The following is a 24838-nucleotide window of genomic DNA, read 5'->3' as shown; positions in this document are numbered from 1 at the left end:
AGTACTGAGAAACTGGTGGAATACAACTATCAAGTAATTACTGGCTTGATATATATATATAAGCCATATATATGGCTTTATGTTGTTAATTAGAGCCATCTTCAAGTAGAAAGGACATTTGAGAGACAAGAGGGACTATCTTTGGCCTAAAGAGTCAACCTGACTCTGATTCCTATTCAAAAGAATGAAGAAACTATCAGCATACTTGAGCTCTCTCCTCAACTTCCTCGTGATGATTTCTTCCCTGAGGACTGGAAATCGTTTGCCACCTAAGAGCCTGTGAATGCATGAAAAAGGCAAACAGGTGCCAAGCAAAAGGCACCTGACCTGGAGGGAGAAACCTGCCTGGGAATTCCTCAGGTTTACAAGAAGCCAGCCACTTTTGGGTCTGGTTCTCCTACTTAGTTCTTTCCAAAGCCTCGGCATCACCTCCTCGGATTGGAAGGCTGCCACAGTCTAATGATCCAGTACGAAGGAAAGTCAAGTACAGGGTTAAATCCAAGACCTGAGAGCACTCCCAGCGCCATCAGTTGTGAAGTGCGCCGCTACGTTGCCCGGCAACTAACTGCTACTGCGGGGGTAGAAGGTGGGTGGGATGATGAAGGAAAAGTACCTGGATCAAGGACACCGGAAAACATGAAGTGGGAGGGGTTTTCAAGTGTCGGCGCTTAAAATTTACATCATTTTCCAAACTGTAGCTGAGTATGGGGAACTGAGTTGTGTTTACCTTGGCTTCCATCTCAACGTTGACTACCTTGGCAACAGGTTTTCTACAAGGAACAGGTGCTGCTCCACATCCTTATCCCGCCTGCCCTCCCCCCCTCCCCGCCCCTTGCTTCCCGTAGCCATCTTCCCGGTTCCAGAGGCGTCCCAGAGTAAACGCCAGGCATTGGCTCTTTTAGCGTGACCAGCGGAGGCCGACGGAGCTAAACCTGACGTGGAACCAAAAATAAGCCGCGTCAGACACGTGGTACAAGGAGGCGTTCATCTTGGAACCGGGCAAGGAGTTTTTCCGCTTTGGGCTGTACCTTTTTAATATGATGTTGGGAAAGAATCTGCTTTTGTTTGTCCTTCTTTAATTGCTTTTCCAGATCCCTGATGATGATTCATCTCTCGAATAAAGGGTGTGGTTTAAAAATCACATTTCTGTCCCCACTATTATGCCCGTATTAAAAATGGCCGCCTCCTTCCAGTGATAGCTGCTCTGCGAACTAGATCCGGGCGGAAACACTGGGTAAGCAGAGGCAGAGGGGCAGAGCCAAGGTTGCTTCAGAGAGGCTCGCGGGAGTCCCGAAGGCGGCTCAGGTCAGAGTTGTTGGGTTTTGCTCAGGCTGCTGTAGGAAGAGCCAGCCTGTGGAGATCGGCCACACCTTACTGCTGGAGCTTGCCCATTAGCTAAGAAGGCGGCCGAGTGGGCCCCCTGGCAGGTCACCATGTGGGCCTTCCCGGAGTTGCCGATGCCGCTGTTGGTGAATTTGATCGGCTCGCTGATGGGATTTGTGGCCACACTCACCCTTATCCCTGCTTTCCGAGGCCACTTCATCGCCGCGCGCCTCTGTGGCCAGGACCTCAACAAATCCAGCCGGCAGCAAATGTGAGGGGCCGGGCGTGGGGGAAGGGGTGGGCAGAGGCGGGGACTGGAATGCTTGACTGCGCGCGAGACTAAGCGCTAACCTAGCAGCCAGCCCGGGATTCTGGGAGGTGGAGGGCAGATCTGGTTAGTATTGGGGAAGGGATGGAGGCGGAAAGGTGGGACCCTTGGGTGTATCTGGGATTCCAGTGGTGGTGCCCTTCCCCGCCAAGTTAGGTGACGGTACTGCTTGCATTAGTGAGTGACCACGCCCCCTTTCCTTTTTTCCCCCTCCACCTGGCTTGCTGCTGGGCCACAGCCCAGAGTCCCAGGGAGTGATCAGCGGTGCTGTTTTCCTTATCATACTCTTCTGCTTCATCCCTTTTCCTTTCCTGAACTGCTTTGTGGAGCAGCAGTGTAAAGCCTTCCCCCACCATGAAGTAAGTGGGTTAGTGCGGGAGGCTGCCTGGGGCTAGGGCTAGGAGTTAGTGAAGAGAGTTGGGGTTATTTGGGTTTGCAGGGAGGAGCTGAGAACGAACGAAAAGACGGGTCTTCTTGAAAGGAACGGTGAAGTGGGTGGGAGTAGGCTGGAGCCATGACATGCCCGAGCCTCCCCCAGTTTGTGGCCCTGATAGGTGCGCTCCTTGCCATCTGCTGCATGATTTTCCTGGGCTTCGCGGATGATGTACTGAATTTGCGCTGGCGCCATAAGCTGCTGCTGCCCACAGCTGCTTCACTACCTCTCCTCATGGTCTATTTCACCAACTTTGGCAACACGACCATTGTGGTACCCAAGCCCTTACGCCCGATCCTTGGCCTGCATCTGGACTTGGGTGAGTAGCACTGCTACTTCCGCCCCTACGACCCCTACTTCAGGGCTCCCTTGCGCCCCCCCGTGAGATATCCGGCCGAGCGTCTTTCCTGGTGCTCCACATTCTCCTTCCTGTTTTGTCCCCCCGTGTCTTCCTAGATCCTTTTGTTGACCTTTCATCCCACACTCGGTCCCTAACCACTTTTGTCAGAATGTCCTTAAATCCTCATTCCACAGGCGGCATTACTTTTCTTACTGTCTTCTTCCCGCAGGCATCCTGTACTATGTCTACATGGGGCTGCTGGCAGTGTTCTGTACCAATGCCATTAATATTCTAGCAGGAATTAATGGCCTAGAGGCTGGCCAGTCACTCGTCATTTCTGCTTCCATCATTGTCTTCAACTTGGTGGAGCTGGATGGTAGGTGGGATTGGAATAGGGAGAGAGGTCTGAGTGTTAAGGAAGCGGCCTGATCTCTGGCCTTGGGGAATTCAGAAAAAATGTGATATGTTATTATGAAAAATAAGGGGAGCTATTTACTTACTAATAGTAAGTTACAAATAGTAACTAAGATTTGTTAAATGTGAGAAAGAAAGCCCTAGCATTTATAAAGGGATTGTCACTAATAGGTAGGCCATAGTCTTCTATTGGACATAAACAATTTTATAAAACCCCAAATCAGACAGGGTAACTCTGTGACCAAAACCAGACCCCCTCTATAACTACGTCTGAGAATAGACAAAACCACAGGAACACAGTACATCTCACAATGACCAAGATCCCCTGCTGGCTAAAATGAGTGGTTGCTGCTTCCTTCTGATAACAGCTCAGTTCTTCTCACTTCTTGGATAAAAATTATTAAGCTTCTCAATCATGGCACTAACCCTGCTGACAGCACCCAGTACAGGGCAAAACTCTGCCTCCTTGCATCCTCCGCAGAATTACTTAAAACAAATCCTATAACAAGTCCCCCTAACACCTCCTTACTGAGGCATCCTAAGGTTCCCCACAGTGTGTGGGTTCCAAACTGTCCCTTGTTACACCTCAGTAAACCTAGCTTTGACTCCAGGCATGTTTCTAGTGGTCTTTGGCTGAAGGACCTCCATAAGTGCTTATTAAAGTTAAGCACTTTAAAAATGTAATCTCACTTTAAACTCTGTAGCAACTCTATGTGGCAGGTATTTTTATCAACCTTTTTTCACAGATAAGAAACTGAGACTCAGAGAGGTTAAACGTGTCATGATCAAGGTCACTCAGGAAGTAAAGCTGATATTCAAGCCAGGGTGTGAATGGTCTGAAGCAAATGTAAGACAGGAACTAGTTCAGGAGGGGTTCATGAAAGAGGTGAAGTTTTGGAAATTGCCTGGGTGATATAAAAGGGGTATTGAGTCCTTGAGACTTTAGAGAGGTGGATTGTATAGTTTGGGACAGAACTTAGAGACAGAGGAAAATAGGACCATGATGTGCAGGGGAATTGGACATCAACTTTTCCTTCTTTCTTTTTCCCCTTCTTCCAAAGGTGATTATCGAGATGATCACATCTTTTCCCTCTACTTCATGATACCCTTTTTTTTCACCACCTTGGGACTGCTCTACCATAATTGGTAAGTAGGCCTGTGGATGGGGGGGACAGCTCTTTGAACATGTGGCAAGTATCGTCCTGATTGCGACCCATCTCCTGATACAGAGGCTAAACCTGCACATTTCTGTATTGTTCTCTGGGTCTTTAGTTGGTAATATTCTTAAGTCTTTGGCTTCCCCAGTGGCTCAGTGCTAAAGAATCCACCTGCAATATAGGAGACCTGGTTCAATCCCTAGGTCAGGAAGATTCCCTGAAGCAGGACATGGCAACCCACTCCAGTATTCTTCCCTGGGAAATTCCATGGCAGGCTACGGTTCATGGGGTCACAAAGAGTCAGACATGACTGAGCGACTTAGCATGCACGCATTCGTAAATCAGCCGCTGGGGCAGATGCTGTGGAGCCCCCAGGAATAGAAGGAATTAGGGCTTTGGTTCTTGGAGTGTTGCTGGGAGAGCGGGAACCCTCTCTGAGCCAGATCTAGCCAGGGCTAGCCCAGTTCCCAGGATGTGTGATGTGAGATAAAGGATTGCTAACACCTCTTGCTCCTGGCTCAGATCCTCTCCCCCACACAGGTACCCATCACGGGTGTTTGTGGGAGATACCTTCTGTTACTTTGCTGGCATGACCTTTGCCGTGGTGGGCATCTTGGGACACTTCAGCAAGACCATGCTCCTCTTCTTCATGCCCCAGGTGTTCAACTTCCTCTACTCACTGCCTCAGCTCCTGCATATCATCCCCTGTCCTCGCCACCGTATGCCCAGGTAGCTTTGGGGCTTGAAAGGGACATCGTAGCTTTGTCACTTGAGATGCCTTAGATGTTTGCTGTGCAAAGGGAGTGGGCCCAAAGAAGGGCTCTCTCCACACAGTTAGCCCTTTATACATTACAGAGCACATTTAGTTACATGATCTCATTTAATGTTCACAGTAGCACTGATCACACAGAAGTATGCAGCAGAACCAGAAATAGATCTCAGGGTGTTTGACTCTACATTCAGTGCTCTTTCTATGAATTAACCACAGCGAGGAGAGTTCTTTGTGTAGTGGCCCAGTCACATGAAGCTCTCTTCCCCTGCAGACTCAATACCAAGACAGGCAAACTGGAGATGAGCTATTCCAAGTTCAAGACCAAGAGCCTCTCTTTCTTGGGCACCTTTATTCTAAAGGTAACAGGGTAACAAGGAGGTAAGGCTCTAGGCTGCCATTCTGAATTCAGGGATTGGGAAAACCTAGGCCTACATCAGACCTGAGGGGAGTTTGCAAGCATTCAGCAGATCCCATTCTGAAGCATAAGTATTAGCAAAAGTTCTCTCCACTTTTGGCCCCTCCAGGTAGCAGAGAACCTTGGGCTACTGACGGTGCGCCACAGTGAGAATGAGGACGGTGCCTTCACGGAATGTAACAACATGACCCTCATCAACTTGCTACTTAAAGTCTTTGGGCCCATGCATGAGAGAAACCTCACCCTCTTCCTGCTGCTGCTACAGGTGCAATGCTATTGGGGGTGTGGTTTCCACCTCCTTGTCTCCCTTTCTCCAGGGTTCTTACTATACTTCATTTCTCCTTGCAGATCGTCGGTAGTGCTGTCACCTTCTCCATTCGGTACCAGCTTGTCCGACTCTTCTATGATGTCTGAGTCCCCTGATCCATTGCCCTTTGCTTCACAGCCTCTGGGGTTCCTGACTCAGGCCAACATCTCCTGGACCAAGACTGCCAACTGGCCCAGGCCTCTTCCACTCTTCATTTTCCTCCAGATTTTGTTCTCAGCATTTTCTTTCCCCTGTGATTATTGACACCTGGGCCTGTCTTGCTCTCTAATGACTGGTGATTGAACTTTGCCTATGGCTTTCTTCAGCTTGCCACTCTCCCTCTCCATCCCATCTTTGCTGCCTCCTAAGTTGGGGTACTGTAGCTTTTATGCAATTGCCCACAACTCTGACACTCAAGGAAAATGCTGAACTTGAGGACAGAACCCTGGCTGGGGATAGGGACACAGGTTCAAAGGTGACTTGACATTTGACTATAAATTAAGTATTCTGATGATTAAGATCAGACCGGGGGCCAGGTGCTCCCAGTGGTGACAATAAAATATTGTCTTTTTCTTGTTCCTATAGGTGTATTTCCTATATGGGCATTGTAGGGTGGATGGGGAAGGTTGAAGGAGGTATTTCCTTGGAGAGGATGCCTATCTCTGTCCCATCCTTTTTTTTTTTTTTTTTTTTAAAGTACATCAGGCCCCTCCTAGCAAGAAGTGATCAGAAAGAACAGACCAGACAGAACATGTTGAATAAATGTGAAATCCTGCTGCTCAGGTGGCATAAGGGGCCATAAGGTTGGCGTTATCTGTTCTCTGGGGTAGGGTTGGACTTTCAAGGGGGTCTCATTCCTTCCCTTTTTCACTCTCCTTTTGCCAGGTAGGAGTAGGGAGTGACCAGACCTAGGACAGGAGGCAGAGGTAGTTGTGGTGTTGACTCTCTTCCTTTAAAAACCCTAGGCCTGCCTTGCGCAGACTTCCCAGACGGCTCTTCTGGTGGCTTCCGACTCGACCTTTCTTATCTTCCGGTCCTGGTCTCGGGCTGTAGCGTTTAAATCTGGCGCGCTTCACTTGGATTGGCTACAGCCGAGACTGGCTGGCTGTCGGCTAGTCTCTGCGCCTCCTCGCCCGTTCCCCGGGCAAAGGGTTTTCAAATTTGACCAATCGGCGGACGCGTTCCCTCAGCTGAGGCGCGTCACCGATGAGTTAACCGCAGCCAACCAGAGGCGGGTATTACAGAAAAGAGCCAATCAGGAGGGCGCGGGGGTGTGCCCTGAGGGGCTTATAAGGGCGGCCCCTGGGCGCGCACGGAAGCGTTAGACTGCGGCGGGTGGCTGTTCCTGTTTTGTTAGCCGTCCTCCTCACCGCTCCTCTACCTCATACAGCATGTCGGGCCGCGGCAAGACCGGCGGCAAGGCTCGCGCCAAGGCTAAGTCGCGCTCTTCGCGAGCGGGCCTCCAGTTTCCGGTGGGCCGCGTGCACCGGCTGCTGCGGAAGGGCCACTACGCCGAGAGGGTGGGCGCCGGAGCGCCGGTCTACCTGGCGGCGGTACTCGAGTACCTCACCGCTGAGATCCTGGAGCTGGCGGGCAACGCGGCCCGCGACAACAAGAAGACGCGGATAATTCCCCGCCACCTGCAGCTGGCCATCCGCAACGACGAGGAGCTCAACAAGCTGCTGGGCGGCGTGACGATCGCCCAGGGAGGCGTCCTGCCCAACATCCAGGCCGTGCTGCTACCCAAGAAGACCAGCGCCACCGTGGGGCCGAAGGCGCCCGCGGGCGGCAAGAAGGCCACCCAGGCCTCTCAGGAGTACTGAGGGCGCCCGTGCCGCCACCGTCCGGCCCTCCCCTCTACACCACAAAGGCCCTTTTAAGGGCCACCACATCGCTCACGGAAAGAGCTGGGCCACTTGGGGCTCCGGGCCGGGCGGCCGCTCGCTCGCCGCTTCCCGGCCCGCCCCTCCCCCCGCGGCTCGCTCCCGCCGAGGCTCGGCGGAGGGCGTGCGTTGGAACGCCGCTCGGCCCCGGGAGCGAGCTCGTGACTCGGCCGGCTTGGCCCCAGAATGCCGATGCGCTGCGGAGAGGCCGCGGCACCTTCCGGAAGGCTGGGTCGGCCGAGCTGACGCAGGGCCGGGGAGTGCGGGAGGAAGGTGAGTCGGTGCGGACGGTCGCCTGCGAGGCCGTGCGCTCTGCTACAGCTCGGTGCTTAGGACGGGACTCGATTGCCGCCGCCGGCGGAGTCAATCGGTCACTACATTTCGTCCCGGGACCCCTTTTGCTGCCGGATCCTCGACCTCGCACGTCCGCACTCCCTCCATCTTCATTCGCAGGCCTGTGCGCATCCCGGAAGAAACCCTTCGCGGCGTGAGCGTCTCCAACGGTAGCGGGTCCTGGCGGCGTGGAGTCTGCGGGAGCCCTGCCCCCGGGCCCGCCCCTCCTCCCCGCTCCCTTCCCGGCGGGTTCACTCCACCTGCCAAGCACCTAGATACCAGCACAAGTCGGTTAATCCCCGTCTGGACTGAGCCGCCTTTGGCTTCGGAACTGGAATTTTGCAGCTAACCCATCCAAAACTAGTACTTTAGGTATTGGGGGGCGTTTCAGATAAACTAATTTTATTAAAGGGTTGTTTTCCTAAAGAAAAGTGAGGTGTCTTCATTTTGCGAAAGAGTTGTCGAGTCGACTCTAGATACATACCTAAAGGTAGCGGGGGAGGGGGAACCGATATAAGGCTTTACTGTTAACTGGAGCGACAAATTGTAGATTATTAAGATGATGGCTCTTGGCGTTCCCTGAGAGACACTTGATTCTGTCGGAAAATGGGAACTACTGACAGAAAGCGTTTTTCAGGAGAACTTTGAAAGGGTCCTAGCCTCTGAGCTCAAGCATAAATAAAGGGTTTTGAGTTTGTCCTTCCTTTTCTGCAGCCCCACCATAAACAAAAACCACCTTCAAATTTGGTTTATTAATAGAACTGGTTACATTCAAAGGCTGTGGCTTATTAAGATTTTTTTTCTCTAGAGAGGAAGCCCCCACCTACTGGGGAGGCAAGGCTCCACGGTGAGACAAGTCTGGAAGTCTCTGCCCCTGCAGTTCAATCCTGTGGGGGTAGTCACTCCTCAGGTAGCAGAGGGCTGGGATGTAGGCACTGGGCCCCAGCAAGGCAGGCACCTGTGCCCCACAGACCAATTAGTGGGCTTCATTGAGCTGCCGTGCAACATCCAAGATGTTCTTGGCTCCTTTGTTCAGCAACAAGGTGGCCAGGCTGATGCCCAGGTTCTCAGCAGCCAGCTGGGGTTGTCGTGGAATGTTCCGGGCAGTGATGCCCACCAGCTGTGGATCATCCTCAGGGCCGTCTTCATGCTGGGTGAGGGAAGAAGGGTTGGATTTGATGAGAACAAAAGGGGAGGTAACATAAAGATGTGTTTCCCTCCCCCTCCAGCTTTGGCACCTGGACAGGGACATGGATGGTGGTTTGCATGGTGTCTTGCATGGTCTCTGCGCCATTCAGACTCCAGACTCCTCCAGTCAGGTACAACTGGGAAAGAAAATGGCTGCCTCAGTAGATTGTAAGAGAAAACTACTTAGAAACCTGTGCTCTTCATGCTGGTGGATACACAGGGGAAACACCCAAGTCCCTTCCCTGCCCTCCCACCTATCTTTCCCTGCTTACTTGCCCATCCTTAATAGCTGTATGCACTGCCACTGGCACACTGCAACCTCCTTCCTGCAAAAGTTCTCCCTGTTAGCTTAAGACCCTTATCACCACCCTATAACCAGAGCCCACAGAGATACACAGACCCCCGCTAAGGACATAACAGAAAATGAGGCAGGGGCCCAGACCTGGGTCCTGTCCATTCTTAAAAGAATAAGTTACGACTAAATACACAGCTTGAGAAATCTCCCCATTACCCTTCCTAATACCCACCCCTCCACGGGAGCACAGGTCCTACCAGGTGCCTCAGGAAGGATCGTTCAGCAATGCAGCGAAGTAGAGTCTCAGGATCGTGCAACACACCCACCAGATCCAAGATGTCCTGGTCTTTGGCTCGAACTTCCACACCCAGAGCCCCCTGATGGGAAAATAGCCTAAGATACCAGTACCAATCTTCCCCCAGCCAATGGAGCTAAGGGACAGTACTTGGTTGAAAACAAAAGGAGAAGACACAATACATGGCTTCCCTGGTTGAGCATACCTGACCCACAGCATACATGCACTCCTCAGGGTGCAGGATCTGTGGGGGCAGAAGAGGCAGTCAGAAGGGTGGAGGAAGCACACAGCACTGAGTTGGGGTTTCCCTACCTATAGAAAGCCTGGATAAGCAAAAGTGGGAGTCCAGCCTCTGATCCCCAACCTTCCCAACCTGGGACTCATTTCCAGCTTGCACTGGCTAGAGGTGGGTATTCAGAAAGAATATAAGCAGGAAGATGAAGAAAACTAGAGAGGGGAGAGGGACAGGCCCTACCTGCCCCACCCGGTTCTGCCAGCCCATGCGCTGTAGGCCAGCTGCAGCCAGGATGATGGCACTGAACTCCTGCAGCTCATCCAGCTTCCGCAGCCGCGTGTTGAGGTTTCCCCGCTGTGGAGAAACACTAAGGACCACAAGCTTAGGGCAGGCTGGAGCCTGATGCTGTTTCCTCTGCCTGAGTCTCTCTAGCTGCTAACTTCTCACCTTTGAGTTCTCAGCTTGGTGACAACTGCTAACACTCATACTTGCTATATGCCATACACTGTCCTGAAGTGGTTTATATACATCAATTCATTGAATTTTCACCACAGCCCTAGGGTGAAAGAGTAGGCAGTAGTATTACCATCTCCATTTTACAGATGAGGAAATGATACAGAGGGATTTTAACTTATATTTAACCTTACCCAAGGTTACAACACCTCTGAGAAGCGTTCCTTGACCCTCAAGTCTGTGTTTAGATGATCCAGCTAGAAGCCTCCAGAGAATTCTCTACTTTCCACACTGAAGTACTTAGCAAATACTACTTTGAAAATCAGCTTTACAAACATAACTGTAAAAATCAAAACAATATGGTGGAATATAAAATAAAAATGGATTTATGGTTACCAAAGGGGAAAGTAGTGGGGCAGGGATAAATTAGGAGCTTGAGATTAGCTGATACAAACTACTACATACAAAACAGATAAACAACAAGGTCCCACTATATAGCACAGGGAACTATGTCCAATATGTTGTAATAAACCACAATGGAAAATAATATGAAAAGGAATATGTATATATATGTATAACTGAATCACCAAATCACCAGAAATTAACACAACATTGTAAATCAACTATACTTCAATTAAATTAACTATAATTAATTAAAATGGAACCAACTGCCAATCCCACTGCCTCCATGTAATCATTATTCAGCATCACTCTGTATTGTCAATGCCTGGTTGTCTGTCTCCAGAACTAAAATGTAAACTATGTTAGGAGGGACAATGCTGATCTTGCTCACCATATCCCCAGTGCCAGGCACTTGCTTGGGGCTAAGAAGACATGAAAGGATTATGAATGGATGGATGGATAGATGGATGGGTGGATGAATGGGACGGACATACAGTCCACTGCATTCACAGTCCACTTCCTCTGCAAGTCCCTCCCACTCACAACTCCCAGGGCCCTCTGGACTTTGTCCTCCTCCTTGGCTGCTGCCTCCTCCCTTCTCTGAAAGGATACAATACTCTTGAACTCCAGATGTGGGAACTTTCTCTGCAGCTGGGCTGCTCTCCGCAGGGAGCTAGTTCCTACCACGCTGTGCAGAGAGATGGTTTAAAATGAGATTTAACCCTAAGCAGGAACTGTTCTGAAATCTCCTTCCACCCCTCCATCTGCTGTACATATCCCAAGATGCCTGTCCACTCACCTCTTCTCTGGCAAGGTTTCTAGAGTCTTCCCAACAAATTTTGGGTGAAAGACAACAGCATCATAGGGGCTCTCCCGTCTGGAGATGGAGAGGTCATAGAATGAGGGAGAGATCTCAGTTCAGGTCACTTCCAGTCTCTCTCAATAGTCAACTAACTAGCATTTTCTGAGTTTTCTGCCATGCATGACATCCCTCAGGTTAGGGGAGACAGCTAGAGACAGAAGGCCAAGTCCCAAGGGGAAAAGTCAAGGTTAATATGATTTCCCTGACTGGCAGGGCCCTTACTTGCAGACAGCTCCAATGGTGAAGCCAGGAGGAAGCACCGTGGGCAGGTCCTTCAGCGAATGAACAACCAGGTCCACTCTAGGGAGATGGGAGAGAGGCAAGAAGAAGGGGTCTGAGCAGCAGGCCCCAGCCCTTCTCCACTCACTCCCGCCTGTATGTCACTGGTGGAGCCTACAGCAGTTCAGGAAGCAGGCATTTCTGAGACCTTAGGTCCCTGAGACTTGCTCCCCCTCCTCTCTTCCCTCTCACCCCCCTCCCCCAGCCAGTCAAATGGCTCAGATCCAGGACTCTCTCTTTTCTGAGGCCTGAAAAACTCACATATGAGCCCCTCTCTAGCCTATCCAAGTGTTTAAGCCTAACAATCTAGTTGACACCCAGATGTGATGTGCACTGGGTTCCTAGTGAGAGACTGGGAGGGTGTCATGCTCCCGATTTCACTTACTCATTCCTCTCCAAGGCATGCTCCAGCTCCTTGGTAAACAGGCTCTTCTCTCCAATCTGCCAGGCAAGAAAGAACTTCAAGGTGAATCTTTGGGGGAAAGGAAAGAGGAGCAAGGAAGAAAGGGTTGCATGAAAAATGGTGTTACCTTAGAGAGCGCGGTATCAAGAATCTTGTCCCCTGTGGTGGACATAGCAACTGAAGAGAAAGTCAACCAATTAAGTGCTCTTGGAATAGCATTTATTGAGCCCCTCCTAAGCCCAGCATTTGTGCTAAGATTGGCAGTGGATACAGAGGCACAAAAGCACCAGATCCTATCCCCTGAGAAAGTACAATCTAGGAGGAAGACCAGACACAATAATAAAAAGACCCAAAGCAGAACATGTTAAAATGCTAGGCTAGCCCAGGTAACCTCAAAGCTGGAGGTGTTCAGAGGAGGACTGGGGATATCCTCCAAACTGGGAAAAGCCAAGAACTCTCAGAGGCAATGGGACCACGCTCTGGTCAAAGAAAGCCAGAAACACTGAGTTCTCCCCTCCGGGGGGGGTAAAATCTTCCCATCAGCTTCCATTCCATTCCTGTCCAGAAAACTCACTTATTTCAAACTGCAGGCCTGGGTATAAAGCTTTCAGCGTTGCCACCACACTGTCCGTCTGTATGCGAGCCAGCTGTGGGGAGAAATTCAGGTTAGCCCTGTAGTCTGGCCACTGCCCTAAGCTCAAATCCTCACAGGGTCATGGAGATCCTGAAGGGATTGGAATTCAGAGAGGGGATTGAATGGCCACCTAGGAAGGGGAAGGGTCTAGACTGGGAGTTCTCTGTACCCCAATAACTTCCCCAGCCTAGGGACTATCTCTTCACAGAATGCCATCTGTCATTCTGCATGGGATTTATTGCTCAGTCACCCCATTTCCTCCATTCGCAGGCCCTCTGGGCCCCCCAACTTATAATACTATGAACACAGAACTCTTCTGACAAACCTCCTCCACCCTGGTACCTGCACTAACCTGGCTCTTGCGGGTACCCACTCGAATCACTCTCATCTTTGGGGTGTCTTCTTCCTGCAAAAAAAAGTCCCCATGTTACAGTCCCTGCTGCTGTTATAGGTCTTCAAAACCTTGTCCAAGAACCAGACTCACTGGCTTGGAATAAAGGAACCTCAGCCCCTTCCCTGTGGCCACCTGAGCCTCAGAGTGGGGAAAGACTCTCCAAGACAGTCCCTTTACCTTCCCTAATACCTTCTGCCTCTTCACGGATCCAGAGAGGCAGAGACCAGAGAGAAGTGATAGTAGGACCCGCTGTTGCTGTAATGACAAGGACACTAAGCCCTGAAGCCCATCTAAGCAAGGGCACCAGGAATGCCGCACTCAACCAGGTGGATAGAGAGATAAGGCCCATCAGCCTGGCCCCAGAGAGGGCGGGCCTGCAGCAGGCAGGGGCAGAGCAGCTGGGGCCACGCAGGGGAACTTGTGCTGAGTCACTGAGGACAAGTTCAGCATCCCCAACAGAGCAGCACTCAAGAAAGCTTCAGTGCTACCTAGATACTATAAGACCTACCCCATAGCTGCCACACTATGGATCCCGTAATCTGGTTGGCATGCACATGTAAAGGACTGGGGTCAACAGATATGACATATAGTCCTGCTCAGACTCTTGGCAGGGTGACCTTAAATTCACCATCTTGTTTTTCATTTATAAAGTTATTTGTTCATCTATAAAATGAAGTTTGCACTCAAGTATCTTCTGCTTTTGATATCCTATAAGACTAGGAGGATAAGCTGTCTAATGTCTCTTCACCTAGAATGTGGCCTCTGATTTCACCAAGAAAGAAATATCAGGATATCATAAACCAAGCCAAGAACTCAATGGGACATACCTCTTCCTCTTGTCAGGGTACCTTGGACAAATGTATTCAGTGCCAACCAGGGAGAACTGAGTTCTCCAGTCTGAGGTCCTATTTCTTTCCAGATCAGACAATAGCCCCTACAGACACTATCAACTTTCCCTATTCTGGAATCTTCATCCTATGGAGTTCTTCTGCAGCCAGGTATCTGGGGCCTCTGTCACTGGAGAAGGTAACAGCTGGTTGCTCTCAGACTCTAGTCTGCTCCACAGCTATCACTTCTCCAATAAATAAACCCTAGGGTACCCTGAGCAAATTAGACTAAGCTCGAAATGCCAAACATGGCCACTAAAATTCTGGGCCACAAGGAGCCCACAGAAACATCCCAGAAACTGCTAAGTTCAAACAATCCCTTAATTTTATTGATTCTGCACAGCATATTCAAGTCAAACTCATCCAGTAAAAAGATCCTTATCAAGTACGTATATACTAGAGCTATTGCTATTAACCTTCACAACAACTTAGCAGGTAGGGAGGAACCATGTTACAGAAGCAAAGGCTGGCTGTGAAGAGCAAAGCAACTTGACCAGGGCCACAGGTTAAATCATGGGTGCATGCATGTGCAGGCTCAGTCGTGTCTGACTCTTTGTGACCCCATGGATTGTAGCCGCCAGGTTCCTCTGTCCATGAAATTTTCCCGGCAAGAATGCTGGAGCAGGTTGCCATTTCCTACTCCAGGGGATCTTCCCGACCCAGGGACCGAACGTCTGTCTCCTGTGTCTCCTGCATTGGCAGGCGGATTCTTTACCACTGAGAGCTGGAATCCACATCTTCTTACTCCTAGTCCAGCACTCAGGTATGTCAACAATGGCCAAGAATCCCACTCCTTACCAGCAGGTAGTTCAGGAAGAGAAAAACAGCTCTCTGCTGCCTTTCTTATCTTAGGATGACTTTGGCCTCACCAGCTCCGCACTTTGCATCTGCACAAGCCCAGAGTTAGGACCCCTGGCTAAGAATAGGAAGGCTCCAGGGCGCTCCCCACCCACAAAGGTAGTAACTCAACGGTGCCTCAGCTGGGGACTTCTGAGTGTAGGTTGGGGCTAGGTGGCCGGTAAAAGAAAAAAAGGGGAGAAGGTGCACTTCCAAAACGTTTGTGTTTAGTTCGGAGACTTAGAGGTATACTCTCCTCTCTCGATCCGAACTGCCTCGGACCTGTCTCGAGTGAAGGGATCCCATGGGATAGCACCCTGTCTCGTGCACGAGCATTTTCCTGGGTTGGGTCACTAAATCTAGAGCCGTGGACTCCAAACCTCATAGAATGCCATTCAGATCCCCGCAGCAACGAGGTTCCCGTTGGAGACAAACCTTCTGCTCTTAAGTCTGTCCCCATCATTCACAGATTCCCTTAAGGCAACACGGATTTTAAGGGCAACACAGCTACTGGCCCTTTAAAAACTATTCGGGCCAAAGGCTGGGGGTGGGGAGGGGACAGATAATAGTCCCGACCAATAGGCGACGGAGAGTGGCAACTTGGGGCCAATCGTTGCACCGCTAGTGCGGAAGACTGAGGTTGAGAGGGTCACCGGCTCTGGACTCACCGCCGTCGCGGCCGCGTTGCCATTACGAGACATGGCTGTGCTCGGCGGATAGGCCGGGGTCTGCCACCAATGTCCTCCGGTGTCGGGGAAGCCGAAGGCCCCTGCCGGCCGGACACTGGGCTCGCGCAGGTCTCCAGCTTCTCCAGCAGCCACACACTCCCGGCTCCGCTAAGGGACTGCGTCACTTCCGGCGCCGCCAGGCGGGGCGGGACTTCCTCTAGGCGGGAATTAGAACGATTGCGACAGCAAAGACTTTACCTTGGGTTACCATCGCTACTGATATTGCAATCTTGCTTATTTAACTTATATGCAGAGTACATCTTGCGAAATCCCGGACTGGATGAAGCACAAGCTGGAATCAAGATTGCTAAGAGAAATATCAATAACCTCAGATATACAGATGACACCACCCTTGTGGCAGAAACCAAAGAAGTAAATAGCCTCTTGATGAAAGTGAAAGAGGGGAGTGAAAAAGCTGGATTAAAATTCAATATTCAAAAAACTAAGATCATGGCATCCAGTCCCATCTGCTGCTGCTGCTGCTGCTAAGTCGCTTCAGTCGTGTCCGACTCTGTGCGACCCCACAGACGGCAGCCCACCAGGCTCCACTGTCCCTGGGATTCTCTAGGCAAGAACACTGGAGTGGGTTGCCATTTCCTTCTCCAGTGCATGAAAGGGAAAAGTGAAAGTGAAGTTGCTCAGTCATATCCGACTCTTGGCGACCCCATGGACTGTAGCCTACCAGGCTCCTCCGTCCATGGGATTTTCCAGGCAAGAGTACTGGAGTGGGATGCCATTGCCTTCTCCGCCGGTCCCATCACTTCATGGCAAATAGATGGGGAAACAATGGAAACAGCGACAGACTTTATTTTCTTGGGCTCCAAAATCACTGAGATGGTGACTGCAGCCATGAAATTAAGACACTTGCTCCACGGAGTTGGACACGACTGAAGTGACTTAGCAGCAGCAGCTCCTTGGAAGAAAAGCTATGACAGACCTAGACAGCATATTAAAAAGCAGAGACATTACTGACAAAGGTCTGTCTAGTCAAAGCTATGGTTTTTCCAGTAGTCATGTAAAGATGTGAGAGTTGAACCATAAAGAAAGCTGAGCGCCAAAGAATTGATGCTTTTGAACTGTGGTGTTGGAGAAGACTCTTGAGAGTCCCTTGGACTGCAAGAAGAGCAAACCAGTCCATCCTAAAGGAACTCAGTCCTGAATATTCATTGCTAGGACTGATGCTGAAGCTGAGGCTCCAATACTTTGGCCACCTAATGCAAAGAACTGAGTCATTTGGAAAGACCCTGATGCTTGGGAAGATTGAAGGCAGGAGGAGAAGGGGATGACAGAGAATGAGATGGTTGGATGGCATCACTGACTCAATGCACGTGAGTTTGAGCAAGCTCTGGGATTTGGTGATGGACAGGGAAGCCTGGTGTGCTGCATTCCATGGGGTTGCAAAGAGTTGGACATGACTGAGCGACTGAACTGACTGAGCGCCCCTACTCCCCTAGGCTGGCTCCGGTCTTCATTGTTTGAGACCCAGACCCAACTGTTCATTTTATTTTTACCTAGCCACGAGTACTGATGTCCTGTGGCTAAAATATGCTCCCCAGATTTACCCACAAAATAAGTTCTTTGTTGTCCTTACTGCCCCCCAAAAGTAAGTCAATAAGCCAAAAGTGGGAGTCCCTGAGAGGAAAAGGATATTAAGCCTTACTATGCAGGGCTGTGGGCTTCCCAGGTGGCACAGTGGTAAAGAACCCGCCTGCCAGTACAGGAGACACAGGAGATGTGGGTTGGACCCCTGGCTCCAGAAGATCCCCTAGAGGAGGAAATGGCAACCTACTCCAGTATTCTTGCCTGGAGAATCCCAGGGACAGAGGAGGCTGGTGGGCTACAGTCCAGGGCGTCTGAAAGAGTCCAACATGACTCAGCACCCATACGTATATGCAGAGTTGGAAGTAAGGCTACTTGAGCAATTTACAATGCCCCCAGACTGGATTCAACAAATGAAAAGGGCCTGCTCTTGAAAGTTAAATCATCCAGAATTCTACAGCTTTATCTCCTTAGCTGTGTCACAAGCAATTAATGCAGCTTTTGCAGTGCTTTTTTTTTTTTTTTATGCAGTGCTTCTGCTACAACCCTGAAGTAGGCAACATTTTTATTTAAAAAATATTTTTGGCAGGGCTGGGTCTTCATTGCTGTGTGGGCTTTTTTCTAGTTGCAGTAAGCCAGGGCATTTCTATTTTTAAAATGTCAAAACTGGCTCAGAGATCAAAGGTCATGCCTAAACACAAATAACTGTGAAATGGGAGTGCCAATACCTTATTGGTGTTAGCCAGGAAAGGACTTGTTAGTAACGCTTTACCCATTAACAGTGCTGATAACTGTGTATTAACCACTTCCATAAATCTGGACACCTGTCATTCATACCAGCCCCTGAGGGCTAAAAGTGTCCAAACTTACCTGTGTGTGTTTCAAAAGCACCTAGTATTTGACAGAGAGGTTATGCAGCTGAACTTTAAGAGATATGGGGTGGTCAACAGCCCCAAACCAGCCCCAAAGCAGATGAGACCTGGTGGTGTCCTAAAGCTACATTTTCTTCATCACCATGCCAAGATCCCTGCCCAAGGGGGCTATCTGTACACTACTAGGCACAATTCCTGCTGTGTGCAAAGCATGGAAGACTGTCATGCCCAGGCTGCCCCCCAAAATCTCTGCCCCTTTCCTAGAGTCTGACCTGTCTGCCTCTTATCTTTTGAATTCCCTTACTCCCCTCCTTGCAGTGAGAAGGTGTCTTTAGAGCATGTGCTCTCTCTTCTCCATTCCTTCATCAGTGAATAAAGTTTCTGCTCTGCTATACCAAATTTGATTTCTATTGGCATTTGCAACTTCAAGCAAAGGATCCATTGAGGAGTCACCAACCTGCTGGGGTTCAATAACACATCCATTGATAGGCTCCTTAAAGCTTCATAACAGCCATATCAGAAAGATGTTGTAATTCCTTACGCATAGACGAAGAACTGAGGTTCAGAGAAGGTTCAGAATTGCCCTAAGTGAAACTAGGATTCAAGCTCTGGACAGCTGATCCAAACTCTGTATTCTCAGCTGCTACTAATGTAGTGCACTCCACCTTTTCTAAATACTGCCTAAACCACAATGTCCAAGTTACTTCTTTTAATCAAACAGACCCATAGGAGCAATTTTCCAACAGGCAGTGTAACCCAAATGACACACAGACACCTGTAACAACACAAACTTCAGCTGACAACTTCCAAGAGAGAAAAAAATGTTTCATAAAGGCCCTTTTTATCCTGCTTATCATCTGGTTCTGAATACAGCAAGAGACCAACCCACCCATTATGAAGGCAAGCTTCAGTCCAAGGCCCCTCACTAGAATCTGCCTCCTGCCTGAATACCTTGTCCACACAAGAGCCACAGAGACCAGCCACACTACAGAGCAGCCTCAGTCCAGGCTGCTCTTGGGTCTCAGGCCTTAGCCTTTGCAGTTCTTCAGTAAACTGAACTGTGCTAAGTGCCAGAGGCCCGGCTCGTTACTGGCATGAAGTCTCATTAACATCATCTTTAAGGAACTCTGTAGGAAGGGAAAGGACACTCTAGGAGAGCAGAGGGAAAGAAGTACATTTTGTAGTTAAGAATCACCAGGAAGTCTTCACAATAAATCCTTCAACCCTGAAATCATTATATGCTTTTATTTATAGACTGGGAGCCAGGACCCAAGCACAGCCTGGTGCTCTTGGATAGAGAATAAAGCAGCTATTGTCCAGACTCTGAGGTTACTGAAGTACCCTCCCCCGCTGGTCTGGAACGATCTACACTGCTCAGAAAGGCAACAGGAGGAATGGTGGATTGGCCAGCCAAAGGAGGAGGCAGGAAAAGAACCTCCCCTTAAGTCCTGAGGGCAATGGCATCAGATGAGAGGGGGGACCTGGGCAGGTCTCCCCGACTCCTATGCAACAGCTCTGTCTCTGTCCCCCTGTGTCCCTGCTGCTGGGCCTCTACCATCACACCCCTCCCACTAGCCACTTAAGTGCCCCTCCTGGCGTGCATGAGCAAGTCCCGCTGCAGCCCAGCCTCCAGGCTCGCAGTCAGTCGGGCCGTGGGCGGGTCGGTCAGCAGAGTCAATTTGTTGAAAACACCTCGGCCAAAGTAGTCAGCAATCACAGAGAAGCTGTCGTTGGAGCACTTGAGCTGAGGAAAGAGAAAAGGTTGGAGTCAGAATCCAGAGGTGGAGGAAAAAAGAACAGTAGCCCTCCAGGGCTCCCCGCCTCCTGGTGGGTGGGGCAGTCATGTGGCCACTCCTCCCTCCCCACCTGGTGCTGGAACTGATCGTGGAGATCTCGCTTCTGTTCCTGGGCCCGGATCATATCCATGACCTTGCGGTTTTCAGGGAGGCAGGTGGGGCAGTCAGCGTCACTTTCCGAGTAACTCTCAAAGCAGTGTTGGTGGAAGGAGTGGCCACAGAGAAAGTGGACTGAGGGCAGCTCCAAGGCACTGTTACAAATGCTGCACTTGGTCTTCTGGAAAATCTTTGGACTACAGGCAAGGGAGAGCAGAAGAGCGGCAAAGAGTGAGGGCAGGGCCAGGAGCCATGTGGAAAGAGGAGACAGCTTGACGAAACAAGGAGAGAGACGTCCCCGTTAAGGAACCACGAGGGACTCCCTTGACGGTCCAGTGGTTAAGAATCTGCTTGCTAATGCAGGGAACACAGGTTCAATCCGTAGTCTGGGGCAACTAACCCTGCGCCCTCCAATTACTGAGCTCTAGAGCCCACAAGCCGCCAACTACAGAAGCCCACACACCCTAAAGTCCATTCTCATCAACAAGAGATGCCACCATGATGAGAAGCTCAAGCACTGCAACTAGAGTAGCCCCTGCTCACAACTAGAAAACAAAAGTCTGTGTGCAGCAACAAAGACCCAGAGCAGCCATGAACAAATGAATAAACAGCAACTAGAAGGCCCTGCTCTTCCTACCACCTCAAGGTCATAGGAGGACCCCACGCTGGGCCTTCAAGGAGTCTCAGCACGCTCCCAGCATGTCCATCCAATTCATGGGGGGATTGCTATCTCTCTTTCAATTTCCACTATTGCCACTAAATTGTCTTTCAGGCCTTAACTGCATGTGACCCTTCCCTTTCAACAAGACCTTTTCTGGCCACTTTATCAATTACAACACACCTAAACCCCTCACCCTATTCCTCTTCCTCAGTTTTCTCCTTAGAATTTAGCACCATCAAACACACTACAATAGTTTGCTTATTTAACACGTTTACTGTCTGTCTCTACCTCCACAACATAAGCTCTGTGAAGGCAGGGCTTTTTCTGTGTTAAGAATGGGGCTTGGGACAAAACAGATTCAGTAAATATTGATGGAATGAAGAAATTGGACATGACTTAGTGACTAAATAACAATAACCAATATTTTATAAAGTTAGTGGCAAAGTTAAGGGTTGATGTCTACTATAAATACTTGTAAGCTATCCACTTGTCAACGTTTTTTTACTTTCAAGGGCTTCCCACCACAACTTAGATGTGTGTTTAGGAAAGGTAAAATACAGGCACATCTAGAGAGAAAAATACCTGCTACAAGATAACAAAACCCAATAAATCATGTTCTATGTAATAAATCATTCTTTGGAATTCCGCCATTAAAACAGATCTTCAAGAATGAAATGCTGAAACTCACTCCATATAATCCTTTGTATGTAAAAAATGACACCCTGTGAAGAACAAGCTTATCCCTGGATACCTCTATACCTGGATGCCAAGTACCTTGCCTTCAGCTCCTGGATCTCCTGGCGGATGCGGGTGGTCTCCTCTCGGTAGCGCCGCACCCGGAGCTCGTCCTGGGCAATCTGCTGGCTCTGTTTCTGCAGTTTTTGGACCAGGTAGTCCCGGATGACAGACAGGGTGGCCGTGGAGTTGTGGGCCAGGGTCTGCACCACTGAGATGGGAGGAAGCAAAACCATGAAGCACGCAGCTTTCTGGACAGAGCGGAAGGACCCCTGCCCCAGACCCCGACCACCAGCAGCCTGCCCCCCGGAGTACCAAGAAGGGGTGGCATGAGGTTCTTGCTCTCGATGTGCTTGAGCACAGCCGCCACGTACTCCTTGCAGTCCTCTTCCTTGCGGGCAAAGTAGCTGAGTGCCTGCTCCCAAAGGGAGGGCTCCTGCTCCCCGTGGCGCTCGCACACGGCGATCACCTGCCGGTACTGCTCGTGCTGCATGTGGTAATGCATGATCTGCTGGAACCTGTGGCCAGGCGTGTTGTGTGTCAGCGGCCAGCCCACACTAGGCGAGTGACCCAGCCCTGCCCGCTCTCGAGTACCCCGACTCTTACAGTTTGCCCTGCTCATAGAGGTAAAGGACTCCGTCCTGGAAGTCGTGCATCTGGCAAAGGACCAGGGCCTTGTCAAAGACATCACAGAAGCGGCCACTCTTCAGTAGGGAGATGGCCTCTGCGTGCAGCTTCTCTTTGACCTAGAAGAGGAGGGTGGAGCTGCCGGATGTCAGGGGAAAAATGACCCCTAAGCAAGTCAACTACTCTTCCCCTCACTCCAATTTCCTCTTTTCTCCCCAGTATTTATTTATTTAGGCTGCGCAGGCTCTTAGTTGTGGCATGTGGGATCTAGTACCCTGACTAGGGTTTGAACCCAGACCCCCTGCATTGGGAGCGCAGAGTCTTAGCCTGCCTAAAACTCTGGTTTTAGACCAGCCGTGAAAGTCGCTCGGTCATGTCTGACTCCTTGCAAGAAAAGTCTTCAATTTCCTTTTCATGGGGAACCATTTAGCCCTCAGGGTGAGGTGTTATTGATCTGAAGCGAGCAGCAAGTGGCAACCAGGGAAGAAATGGAAGTGCTGTCTTTGTCTCAACACCTCTGGTAGCTCTACCAGGCCTCACCTGTGGATCCTCCTCGTGGGCCCAGTTCTGGAGTCGCAGCTCAAGCAGCGTGTCGTAGATGCCCTGCGGGGAGTCAGGCTGCACCTCGCTCATGTGCTCTAGGAACGCTTTTAGCTCTCGAGGGTTGTTGGCAAAGATGGGGATGAACTCCTCCGAGTTGGCCTAGGATGGCAAGGGACGAGAGAGGAGGCCAAGTGAGTGGGCCTGCTACCCGTGCCCCTGAGATGACCCCCATATGTTCAAAAGCCATTCTCCTTGACGCCTCACCCTGCAGCCTGGAGCCTCCCTATCACCTCGGCCTTCAAGGCTAGGCCGATAGTCGGTACAGAGTCCCTTCAGCAGCTGGGTCGTCTGCTCTGGTATATGGTGCATGAGGATCTTGCCATAGCGTTTCATGTTGCTCTCCGCCTGCTCAAAAGGCAGCTTGCCGATATACCGGAGGGCTTCCTGATAATTCTGTGGGGACAGAAAGGGCAGCGGAATTGCATGCTCCCGCCTCACCCATCAAGACACACTTTATTTTTATTATTATTTTCTTTTTTGGGCTGCCTGCGCAGATTCTCCCATTGTGGTGCATCTGGGCTCAGTTGCCCCATAGCATATGGGATCTTAGCTCCCTGATCAAGGACTGAACCCATGTTCACTGCATTGGAAGGCAGACTCTTTAACCACTGGACCCCCAGGGAAGTCCCAGGAGGCACTTTCATCATCCCAGCGATATCCCAGAAAAAGAACACGGCCTGCCAGAGTCAGCAGGCTCACCTACCTTGATGTCCTCTAGCTGGATCTTCAAGTACCACTCATGATGAGCATGGTTCTCAGCCAAATAGAGGGCGTGAGAGTAGTAGCCAGCCTGCCGGAGGACCTTGATGGCTGTCTCTACATCAAAGTGGACTTCACTCTCACTCTTTGTCTGTCAGCAAGATATCAGACAAAACCATTCAGAGAGGTTGTGGCTGGGCAAGGGAAAGGAAATATGCATCTCATTCTAAGATCAGATTCTTAAGATAACAGTAAGGTGGATTTTTTTTTTTTTTGGCCACACTGAGTAGCCTGTGGAAACTTAGTTGCCCCACACCAGGGAGCGAACCCGTGCCGCCTGCAGTGGAAGCACATAGTCTTAATCACTGGACCGCCAGGGAAGTCCCAAAGATGATGCTTTTAAAACATGGTTATCCTGCCTCTCCATAAGTGTTCCTCTGCCTCTACTGTTAGAGGGATGCCTCTGGGGACCCTGGGATTCCTGGGGCTTAGATACCATGAGAAGTTCTGGCATCAAGAAACAAGACAGGTGGAATTCCATGGAGGTCCGGTGGTTAGGACTCTACGCCTTCACTGCTGGGGGCCCAGGTTTGATCCCTGGTGGGGAAATGAAGATCCCACAAGCTTCACAGTACAGCTTAAAAAAAAAAAAAAAAAAAAAAAGAAGGGAGACAGGAGAGAATTCACAGAAAAGGCTCTTTCTCTTCCTTGCCTCGGAGAAGGCAATGGCACCCCATTCCAGTATTCTTGCCTGGAAAATCCCATGGACAGAGGAGCCCGGTAGGCTGCAGTCCATGGGGTCGCTGAGAGTTGGACACGACTGAGTGACTTCACTTTCACTTTTTACTTTCCTGCATTGGAGAAGGAAATGGCAACCCACTCCAATGTTCTTGCCTGGAGAATCCCAGGGACGGGGGAGCCTGGTGGGCTCTGTCTATGGGTTCGCACAGAGTCGGACACGACTGAAGCGACTTAGCAGCAGCAGCAGCTTCCTTGCCTACAGACCAGAGGACCAGAGGATTCTGGTCCCTAAATACAGGCAGCTCTTCCCTCTCCCTGCAGTCCTGGTGAAGCCCCTCAAGGAACCCTCTGCCAGCACCACCCTGCACCTTGATGAACTCCTCCAGCTTCGAGCTGTCCTTGAGTTTGGTGTAGCAGTTGAGCAGCAGCGTGGTGTGGTCAGCGTTGGCCAAGGACTGCCGGTGCAGGGTCTGCAGGTAGGCTGTCAGGTTATGGATGCGCTGGGCATCGAGAAACTTGCGGATCACGTATGATGGCTCCAACTTTCCAATGGTTCTAGGGAGACACGGGTGTCAAACAGCATCAGGATCATCATACTTCTCAAACTTTCATGTGCATAGGACTCACTTGCAGGTCTCAAAATGCAAATTCTGTTTCAGCAGGTCTGGGGTGAGGCATGAGATCCTGCAATTCTCACAAAATCCCAGGTGGTATCGATGCTGTTAGACTGGGGACCACATGAGCAGCAAGGCTCCAGAACACTGGTTTTTAGACTTGACTGAAAACGGGAATTCTAGAGACGTTGGCAAAGAAGCTAGACAGGGTCTTAGAACCCTTCCCTAGGTCAGAAAACTAATTAGTACGAAGGAAGG

General features: G+C 50.3%; 4 protein-coding genes across 20 annotated transcripts in view; 2 read left to right on the top strand and 2 right to left on the bottom strand.

Moving 5' to 3' along the window:
• The first annotated feature begins 575 nt into the window (after positions 1 to 575).
• Positions 576 to 6067, top strand: DPAGT1 (dolichyl-phosphate N-acetylglucosaminephosphotransferase 1). Of its 3 annotated transcripts, XM_081541247.1 has the most exons (12): positions 576 to 783; positions 903 to 970; positions 1092 to 1234; positions 1331 to 1594; positions 1890 to 2010; positions 2190 to 2403; positions 2654 to 2800; positions 3900 to 3984; positions 4536 to 4724; positions 5039 to 5126; positions 5292 to 5447; positions 5531 to 6067. In XM_081541247.1, the coding sequence occupies exons 4-12, from the start codon at positions 1434 to 1436 to the stop codon at positions 5594 to 5596; spliced, it is 1227 nt and encodes a 408-aa protein (XP_081397373.1). In that variant the 5' UTR covers positions 576 to 783; positions 903 to 970; positions 1092 to 1234; positions 1331 to 1433; the 3' UTR covers positions 5597 to 6067. The 3 variants fall into 3 exon arrangements, with proteins under 3 accessions (XP_081397373.1, XP_081397372.1, XP_081397371.1); XM_081541246.1 differs by having other exon boundaries at positions 903 to 1234; XM_081541245.1 differs by lacking the exons at positions 576 to 783; positions 903 to 970; positions 1092 to 1234 and having other exon boundaries at positions 1241 to 1594.
• H2AX (H2A.X variant histone) lies at positions 5749 to 8136 on the top strand. Of its 2 annotated transcripts, none has more exons than XM_081541258.1 (2): positions 5749 to 6292; positions 6880 to 8136. In XM_081541258.1, exon 2 carries the CDS (start codon positions 6881 to 6883, stop codon positions 7310 to 7312), a length of 432 nt encoding a protein of 143 aa, XP_081397384.1. In that variant the 5' UTR covers positions 5749 to 6292; position 6880; the 3' UTR covers positions 7313 to 8136. The 2 variants fall into 2 exon arrangements, 1 of the variants encoding a protein (XP_081397384.1); XR_014068733.1 differs by lacking the exon at positions 5749 to 6292 and having other exon boundaries at positions 6823 to 7645; positions 7826 to 8136.
• A 302-nt stretch (positions 8137 to 8438) lies between these two features.
• Positions 8439 to 15720, bottom strand: HMBS (hydroxymethylbilane synthase). Of its 9 annotated transcripts, none has more exons than XM_081541248.1 (14): positions 15538 to 15720; positions 13104 to 13157; positions 12692 to 12764; positions 12245 to 12294; positions 12100 to 12155; positions 11658 to 11735; positions 11373 to 11450; positions 11186 to 11261; positions 9959 to 10072; positions 9689 to 9727; positions 9446 to 9565; positions 9166 to 9219; positions 8944 to 9030; positions 8439 to 8855 (listed from the first exon to the last, which is right to left on the bottom strand). In XM_081541248.1, the coding sequence occupies exons 1-14, from the start codon at positions 15568 to 15570 to the stop codon at positions 8682 to 8684; spliced, it is 1086 nt and encodes a 361-aa protein (XP_081397374.1). In that variant the 5' UTR covers positions 15571 to 15720; the 3' UTR covers positions 8439 to 8681. The 9 variants fall into 9 exon arrangements, with proteins under 9 accessions (XP_081397374.1, XP_081397375.1, XP_081397376.1 ...); XM_081541249.1 differs by having other exon boundaries at positions 9698 to 9727; XM_081541250.1 differs by having other exon boundaries at positions 12245 to 12276.
• A 3514-nt stretch (positions 15721 to 19234) lies between these two features.
• VPS11 (VPS11 core subunit of CORVET and HOPS complexes) overlaps positions 19235 to 24838 on the bottom strand; it is a 10582-nt gene continuing 4978 nt past the window's right edge. For all 6 annotated transcript variants that reach the window (XM_081541241.1, XM_081541236.1, XM_081541238.1 and 3 more), the window contains exons 8-16: positions 24335 to 24521; positions 23230 to 23376; positions 22731 to 22919; positions 22464 to 22625; positions 21903 to 22042; positions 21612 to 21814; positions 21336 to 21507; positions 19875 to 20097; positions 19235 to 19752 (exon numbers count right to left, since the gene is read on the bottom strand). In XM_081541241.1, the coding sequence (XP_081397367.1) occupies positions 19588 to 19752; positions 19875 to 20097; positions 21336 to 21507; positions 21612 to 21814; positions 21903 to 22042; positions 22464 to 22625; positions 22731 to 22919; positions 23230 to 23376; positions 24335 to 24521 (1588 nt within the window). In that variant the 3' untranslated portion in view covers positions 19235 to 19587. The remainder of the gene's footprint in view (positions 19753 to 19874; positions 20098 to 21335; positions 21508 to 21611; positions 21815 to 21902; positions 22043 to 22463; positions 22626 to 22730; positions 22920 to 23229; positions 23377 to 24334; positions 24522 to 24838) is intronic.

Source organism: Giraffa tippelskirchi, chromosome 11 (genome assembly GCF_054371585.1).
Source record: "Giraffa tippelskirchi isolate mGirTip1 chromosome 11, T2T-mGirTip1v1.2.pri, whole genome shotgun sequence".
NCBI lineage: Eukaryota > Metazoa > Chordata > Mammalia > Artiodactyla > Giraffidae > Giraffa > Giraffa tippelskirchi.
Note: the sequence above shows the minus strand (reverse complement) of the source record. Positions and strands in the feature narration are given on the sequence as shown.